Below are 9,278 nucleotides of genomic sequence, written 5' to 3'. Positions count from 1 at the left end.
TGGTGACAGTTTTAAATTGTTTAGTAATGTCTTCCACCATCTTGCATATTTACCAACTTGCATAACGCTTGGTAGTGATCATATAAAGGCCACAAGTATGTTTAATTATGAGTTCTATGTATTACATAGACACTCTTCTTTTGATGTTACTAATAACCTAGTTTGGATGCAGAGAAACAGGTCAACTACCGCAAGTCAAACTTATTTGTAACTAATTTTCTGTCATGCTAACGATGATTATGAAATGACAAAATAAACAGAGTTGACATAAAAGGCAGCAGAGAGCAGACGGAACTTTTCAGAACATTAAGTTTACAGCACAACAAATCACTGAGTAAATACCTGATTGATAAAACGTTAATACATCTGCATATTACAAAACAATGCAGTAGACCTAAACATATATCTTGTTATGAACCTGTAATGCATTGGACACGAGTCCAACAATTCAACTGTCTCGTCCGATTTGGGCCAACCTCCCGTTAACAAATTTTAAAAGATCAGAAAACAACAATATGTAAAAACATATATATGACTGTTATACTGATTGACTTTGCAAAAGAGATAAACTGCTTTTCTCGCAAAAAATGTTTGATGTAAAAATATGTTGATGAAGCCAAATGCTGTATGTTATATAAAACAACATTCATTGTTTTAATGTTACTTTATCTCTATTAAATATGTATTGAACTCTTTATAAATCCTCAAGGGTAAAATCTAGGTGCTATACCATTTCATATTTGTTTAGCAGAAGTCGCTCTCAGTGAATGTTAAAGGACTAGGGGCTATAAGGGCCATTTTTGGCCCCACCCCCAAATTTCATTTAATTTGTCATGTTGTAAGTCTATACCATAGACCTTCTGAAAATAATCGAATTTTGGGTCTAGGTCGTTTATTCTGTTGCCTAGCAACCACTAAAATGGCGGAGTTAAACTCATCAAATATGATTATTATACAGCTTTAATATATCTATATTTGAAATTGAACCTGTTTAGCATGTAGTGAACTTGACACTTGCGCACTACTTAAATATAACATAATTAATTGCACATTTTTGCCAAATTCACTGTTGTTTCTCCCTAGCAACATATCTGTGCCCATGGCAACCGCGATTTGTTTTCTATTTACAAGATTTAATTTTAAATATATTGAAACAGAAAGGCAATTTAAGATGTAAATTGTAAAAAAGAAACGAACTCCAAGGTAAATATTAAGGGGGAAAGCAATATTGAAACACCAACAAACAAAACAAAACACCGGGTATTGCTTATATATACAGATTGTGCATCTGATGCTGTGTTGCGTCTCACTTATCAGCGACAAGAAGAATAATATAAAGACAAGACACATTTAGCGCTAAGAAATCTTAATATTGATTATCTTAAATAAATAGATACAGACACATGCATTAAAGGGTGTTTTCAAAAGTCAGTGTATTTCCATGACAGTAGTTATGTTTCCGGAAGGGATTGGGGTTGAAGGGGGGGCACTTCTTTTTACAACTTTTTAAGCTTGAATAAGTGAAGACTATCAGATATATATGATATAACTTTTTTTCCTACGCAATTTATGAAAAGGTATATATTTTTAAAATGTAAAACTGGGTAAGGTGACAAAACAGTGTCACCCCCTATCAATTAAGTATTGAAGTACACCCCCTCCCCCTCTAGACTTATGTAAAGGCTTGTTAGGGTTGACTTTTCGAAATTCATCTTATTTTTATTATCTATTTCAGTCGTCCAGACTTATAACCGTATCATTCTATAGAATTATAAAACTGGAACATGCTACTATATCAAATAAATCTGCATTCTTAGATTTATAGAAGTATAAAAAAAATCAAACACACAATACACACAGTAAAATTTACTTTAAAAAGTCTGAGTCTGATGTCAGATTCAACTACCTTGACCAAACACTTAAACCTGAAGTGAGACACAAGGACAATCGGACGAACAGACTGACATACCCAATGGGCGAACAGACGCATAGACCAGAAAACACAATGCCCACAAATGGGGCTTAACAACAAAGCCGGGTCACATTTTAAAGTTTACTCTTCATTTTTACGCATGATTATAAAACTATTCAAAACATAACCTTTAAAAAGGTAACAGACATGTAGTATGCTTACAGACTTCATGCTCTTGTTTCTATGCATGGAAAGGTCAATTATCCATATATACATACATTTGCAAATTTACAGATCTTACATTGTTGGGTTGATGTTTAGACGAGTTGTATATACATAATGTACACAGCCATGTATCACCATCACTGCTGGTGATACAATGGATAAATCTGTTGTAGAGTTGTCACAGGCTCAGACGTACTTATATAATTATATTTATCATATACTTAGACTAAATAACATATGAATCTTACTGTATGATAATAGCATTAAATTAAACGTAAATTCCATATTTTTTGAATTGGTGCTTAGCGGGCTGATATGAAAAATTTATCACATGCTTCGATTGTTATCACATGCCTTTCCGTAACGTTATCGCATGGCATTCCGGTGATACTCGGCAAATTCCGAAAAATACACCTCAATGCTACGTTTTCAGTGGAAAACATTACAAAGTAATGTACAAAACAATTATTTAGATACTGGAAAGTTTATTGTGTAAAGTAATTAAAAAAACACCAAAAAAACCCAACTTGACAAACAAATTAATAAATAAATGCTTTTTTAAAAGTTTCAAACACACTTTAGAAAATTACTTTAAAAAAGTGACTTTTTGAAACAGTTTTCATTATGAATATTGTTGAATAACTTGTTTTTTGTCGGTTTGTACATATTTAGATATTTTTCTCTTCTGTTTGGGTACAATGTAGACGATAGAAAGATTTCATATGGAGTGTACTAAATTTGGGTTCCACATCCGTAAACTTTTCACTCTTTGAAGTTCTATTTTAGAACCACGTAAAAGAATCAAATTATGAATCTGTTATTTTTCTCCATTGTTGAAGCATATGATAAAAAGATCATAACAATTCATTTTTCATATCGCATGTATTATCAGCCCTCGGTCAATATCAGCCCTCGAGCCATGCGGCTCATGGGCTGATATTGAACCTAGGGCTGATAATACATGCGATATGAAAAATGCCATGTAATAATCTGATAATACTTGTTTATACGGAAATATGGATAGTCTACCTTATGCCGTTTCCGTTTTTTACCATTAAATTTTATAGAACTTGTTCTCTATGCACATTAACCACAAAGACACATCCAATTGGAATATAGGTAGTTTCTTTGAATTCGAAATAAATCTTGTGTTTCTCGCCAATTATGGAAATTTAAGTAAAATACCATCCCCCTCCTTTTCTTTGCATAAATCATAGATCTGACACTAATATCAGAGAGAAGATTGCCCCATTCAAACAACAAATTTATAATTAGCAAAAACATCAGAAATGTACAGATTTTATTATATTGAAGGTCTATCTAAAATTTCATAATTTAAAAAAATGTCCTTAAAGTTGTTATTGACTGCCTTACACATGAAGTTCATTGCTGTCGGATTTTTTTAAAGAAATTTAACTAGATAAACTTACGGAAATAAAAATTAGGAATACACTTTACATTCATAAACAAAAAAAATAAGTTTCTATAGGCATAAGAATGTATAAACTAAACTTTGTCAGATGAAAAGGTCCAATTTGAACGGCAAATTTCAGCTTTTATTGCTCCGCTTGGCTATGAAAAATATAAAATAAACTATCGCACCAACCTTGCACCAAAAAGATTTTTTATGCGAAGTTTGATATGTATGAACTTGTCAAAATGTTAAAATTTCTAATTGGTGCAAGCATGGTGCGGTGGTCAAATTTTAGAAAAACCATCAAATTTTTGGTATTTTTGCTTATTTTCCCAATAATGACGTCATTTGCACCTACCATTGTGACGTCATTGAACCTTTTTTAGTTTAATAAAAACATTTTTTTAAAATCATTTACTCATATTCTTATAATTTATGGAGAAAAATCTGCTCTGTTAGAATTTTTATTATCTTGTAAATCTGGGGCCATTTTAGGCCATTAAAGCCCCTACTCCTTTTGTGGAAATTTTGTAACTTTGGTTATTAATAACAATCTACGTGTGTACGTAATTGCGTTTGTTTATTTTCATAAAATCTAATCTAGAGTCATTATGGTTTCTTTGATCTTTAATGAGTTTGTACTTGTCATCGGTTGATATTAATTAATCTAGTTTGTTTAATTAATGGATTAACAGGGTTGTAAACATGTCATGTCATCGATGTAAGACCAAGTTAACATGCATAGATCAACAGTTTAGATTTAGATTCGCGAGTTATTATTTCTGCGATAATAAATCGACCGCGAATTTCGTGAAAATAAATACACCGCGAAAATAAGTACAATTACAGTATGTTATGTCATGTTTACTATTATTTGTCTGTTTGTCTTTTCATTTTAGCCATGGCGTTGTCAGTTTATATTAGTTTAACTGTCCCTTTGGTATCTCTCGCCTCTCTTTTACTGAATAGTTTAACTACACAAATAAGTAAAAACGAAAGAAATTAAAACGTAAAAAGTGAGTAGGTAACAAGAGCAGTAATCTTATATAATCAATCTCGGTTTCTATTTTTTTTTTATTAAAGACAACTCCCTTTATAATTTTGAAGATGATACCTCACTTTTCTATGCCAGTTATACAATTGAATGAAAATCAGTTTAAATGCGTTTGATTAATTCACTATTAAATGAAACAATATCCTATCAGGTTTTACTCCCAACTTTAATTTATGCACATATGTTTTCATTTGCGATTCACATTCCTCGTTTCCATTATTTTATTCCATTACTATATATTATATGACATTCTTCCTTTGATCACCATATTTATGCACTTGAGAAGGTAAGTTATAAAAATGTAAACGTTGACGGGAAACATTGTCTTCAACTTATTACATAAGTGCAGTATTAAAACTAATACCATGAACCATTTTAAGTAATCTGTGTACCTTAACCACTGATCACGTATATACCTTTTATCTATATCTTTGTAAAACAAGGTGTTATTTTCTTTTTGTCAACTGTTAACCAATAAACCAATCAAGTGTGTGCAGTGAAAACTAAAGACTAAGCAACTCGAACCCATCAAAAACTTGGGTGATTTCAGGTGCTCTGGATGGGTAAGCAAATCCTGCTCTACATGTGGCACCCGCCTGTTGCTTATATTATTACAAATCCGGTAAAAAGTCTAATTTAGTAGGTCACATTCGTGAAAATGGAAGGGTATTGTAGTTACAACATACGCAACATATCCGATATCATCTGTGAAACAGTTATTCCATAATGTTCAACCAACTGGTTATGGCGTCTTTAAAATTTACGAAGGGTCTTTAAGTTTGTTTGTTTTAATATATTCCTAGGATTTCAGTGTATTTACTTTTTTGCCTGATGTGTAATGTATAAACTCCGACGAGTAAAATTATTTGGCTAGAATGATTATTAGAAATTTTAAAATATTCCACATAAACGGAAAACAAAATTGTGTGATGTATGTCTTCAACCAAAACAAGTTGTACGAACTGCGGAAAAAAGTCAAAGACTGTTGGTGTAATTGGGTATATACTTGCTTGTTCCGGTGCTGATTAACATCACGTTATTTCTGGAAACAAAAACAGCGGTATTCTACTGTTGGCTTTATTCATTAACTAATAAAAAAAAACCACAGATATTGTGTTCTTCCAGGGATATATGTGACAATATTTTAAATTTGATAAGTAACTTGAACTAACCAAGATATTGACAAAAGCTGCCTGACATACATTAAAACGTAAAAATTTAGTAGGTAACAAGAGCAGTAATCTTATATAATCAATCTCGGTTTCTATTTTTTTTTTATTAAAGACAACTCCCTTTATAATTTTTAAGATGATACCTCATTTTTCTATGCCAGTTATACAATTGAATGAAAATCAGTTTAAATGCGTTTGATTAATTCACTATTAAATGAAACAATATCCTATCAGGTTTTACTCCCAACTTTAATTTATGCACATATGTTTTAATTTGCGATTCACATTCCTCGTTTCCATTATTTTATTCCATTACTATATATTATATGACATTCTTCCTTTGATCACCATATTTATGCACTTGAGAAGGTAAGTTTTAAAAATGTAAACGTTGACGGGAAACATTGTCTTCAACTTATTACATAAGTGCAGTATTAAAACTAATATCACGAACCATTTTAAGTAATCTGTGTACCTTAACCACTGATCACGTATATACCTTTTATCTATATCTTTGTAAAACAAGGTGTTATTTTCTTTTTGTCAACTGTTAACCAATAAACCCATCAAGTGTGTGCAGTGAAAACTAAAGACTAAGCAACTCGAACCCATCAAAAACTTGGGTGATTTCAGGTGCTCTGGATGGGTAAGCAAATCCTGCTCTACATGTGGCACCCGCCTGTTGCTTATATTATTACAAATCCGGTAAACAGACTAATTTAGTAGGTCACATTCGTGAAAATGGAAGGGTATTGTAGTTACAACATACGCAACATATCCGATATCATCTGTGAAACAGTTATTCCATAATGTTCAACCAACTGGTTATGGCGTCTTTAAAATTTACGAAGGGTCTTTCAGTTTGTTTGTTTTAATATTCCTAGGATTTCAGTGTATTTACTTTTTTGCCTGATGTGTAATGTATAAACTCCGACGAGTAAAATTATTTGGCTAGAATGATTATTAGAAATTTTAAAATATTCCACATAAACGGAAAACAAAATTGTGTTATGTATGTCTTCAACCAAAACAAGTTTTACGAACTGCGGAAAAAAGTCAAAGACTGTTGGTGTAATTGGGTATATACTTGCTTGTTCCGGCGCTGGCTTTATTAATTAACTAATAAAAAAAAAACAGATATTGTGTTATTCCAGGGAAACATGTGACAATATTTTAAATTTGATAAGTAACTTGAACTAACCAAGATATTGACAAAAGCTGCCTGACATATCCGAGATTCAATAACAAGTGTTATCAATTGACAGACTAACCAAAACAATCAGATGTTTTTTGTAATATAACACCCGTTCAAAAACGGGGTTCCATTAGTAGTTGGAATCCCAATACGTCACATCCGATTGCATACGTAAAAGGGTCGAAAAATATATTTCATTGACTTTGACAGCTTTAGGTTATTATTCTTATGTAGGTAAAACATACTTAGGCATAACCATGTTGATAACCATCTATCTTTAGTGTTTCAAAACATAATTATGTTTTGAAATTGGTGTTTTGTAAAAAATGTTTTTGTTTAAAACTTGAGGTTACATGGAAACTAAAGCTAGTTAATTTCATTGGTCAACTTCAAGTGATGGTTATTTCATTATATGCAATGAAATACTATTTGAATTTTACCTTTAATATTGGACAGAATACAACTTTACTCATGCAATTTTATTTTATTTGAAACACAGATAAATATTCACATTTCTTTTGTGTCAACAAAGATTAATAGGGGAAATCAATGGTGGATATATACCTATACGTTTCCCTTATATAAAATAAATATCAATACAAATTGTATACTTCTTTCCGACTGACTGAGCTGCAATGAGAAAATCGTCAATGTTAAAGCCTTACCTCAGATTTTAAAATTAATATGGGTACAATTCCATCTTTTATTGAATAAAGATCAATTATGATGTCGTTTTATTTAAATTAAAAAATGTTGATATAAAAGCCGAGTGAATGAGATTTACGGGTCTAATTAGTTGGATTGCATATAAAGAAGGCATTGCGTTGATGAAAATGGGAGTACGAATATGGTTTTGTATGTTTTTATTAGCTCATTGCGTACCAATGACATCATGTACATGTATGTATAATTCTTTATATTATTGTCCTCTTTTCTATGCATATTCTGAGGCATTTTGTTTGAAATATATCAAATAGTTGTTTAATTCTGATGTTCCTGAAGTAAAGATATATTTCGATTTTAAAAGGAAATCTACTTGTATATTGCACCATGGAAGATGGATGGATTCTAAGATTGTTCATTAAAAAAAAAATCGAGGTTATAAAGACATCATACTGAATGTGTATTTTGTCTATCATTCGATTCCTAATCCTCACTATCTGGGAAGAAAATTAAATAACCATATGTTAGAAAAAACTAAATGAAAATAATACCCCAACTGTTTTAAAATGATTATAGTGTGTATGTCGTGTTTATGACGGAACGTTTTTTTTCTTTATTTTGTTATAATATCTTTCACACATGTATCGAGTCAACAAAGCAACACATGTATTTATTAAAGGATGTCAAATATGATATCTTTATTTGAAGACTTCAAATATGACACAAATAACATGAATTAGTGCGTATAAGCACAATTCACTAGTTTGGAATTTATAACACAGAAGCGTAACATTTAAAACTTTGATACAAAACTGCGTCATAGGTTAGATTTGTTTTGTCTTTTTGGTTTTGATTTTGATTTTCACGCTTGAGCCGGAACTAATGATAATCTGTATATCGCTATTTTACCCTGGAAGACGTTGATAATTTCCTAGGCAACGACACATGTTCCCTTAGTTTATAGCAATAGTTTTCATATCACCCTACTGCGCTGAGAAAGGACATTGTCAGTTAGCAAGATCAAAGGAAAATTTTGTAAAATAGCGATAATATATTGTATTTGTCTAATATTCTATACTCCATATTTTGATAAAACAAATATGGAGATGGAGTATGATTTCTAGTGATACCAATATCCACCAAAACTTTAAAATATTGCTTATTATCAATGATGTACAATGCTTACAACAGCGTTACTGATAATATTAGGCCAGACTTTTATTACAAAACTTATTACTTATAATTTAGCATACATCTTACTAGATAACTGGAAAATAATTAAGATATACATAATACGTATACAACTAAACACACATATTCATCATTCGTGTTGATAAACTACAAAACGATAACTCGACAATACGTACATATACAAGCAAATGTAATGTATAATCCACCGAAAATGACAATAAACTACTGTTCTCCGTACAAATCTGGCCGTTCAAACTGAAATTGCTAAGTCAATACCAAAGGGTTTATCTGCATTTATAATTGGTATTTGCCCGATATTTAGAAAGTTAATCACCTTTTTCCCCGTTTTTCATCGAATGCTTGATCATCGCAACTGAAAGGGCATCAAAGAAGTAACACTTTATACTCGAACAGAAAAGCCTAGATGCTTAGAGGAAAGAAAAACGACCAAG

General features: G+C 31.3%; 1 protein-coding gene across 1 annotated transcript in view; it reads left to right on the top strand.

Annotated features, from left to right (window-relative positions):
* The first annotated feature begins 7,745 nt into the window (after positions 1-7,745).
* Positions 7,746-9,278, top strand: part of LOC134684967 (very low-density lipoprotein receptor-like) — a 30,168-nt gene continuing 28,635 nt past the window's right edge. Inside the window, exon 1 of the mRNA XM_063544290.1 lies at positions 7,746-7,872. Within this exon, the coding sequence (XP_063400360.1) occupies positions 7,746-7,872 (127 nt within the window). The remainder of the gene's footprint in view (positions 7,873-9,278) is intronic.

The sequence above is a fragment of the Mytilus trossulus genome, chromosome 9, assembly GCF_036588685.1.
Source record: "Mytilus trossulus isolate FHL-02 chromosome 9, PNRI_Mtr1.1.1.hap1, whole genome shotgun sequence".
In the NCBI taxonomy this organism is placed as follows: Eukaryota; Metazoa; Mollusca; class Bivalvia; order Mytilida; family Mytilidae; genus Mytilus; species Mytilus trossulus.
This window is presented reverse-complemented; position numbering and strand designations above follow the sequence as displayed.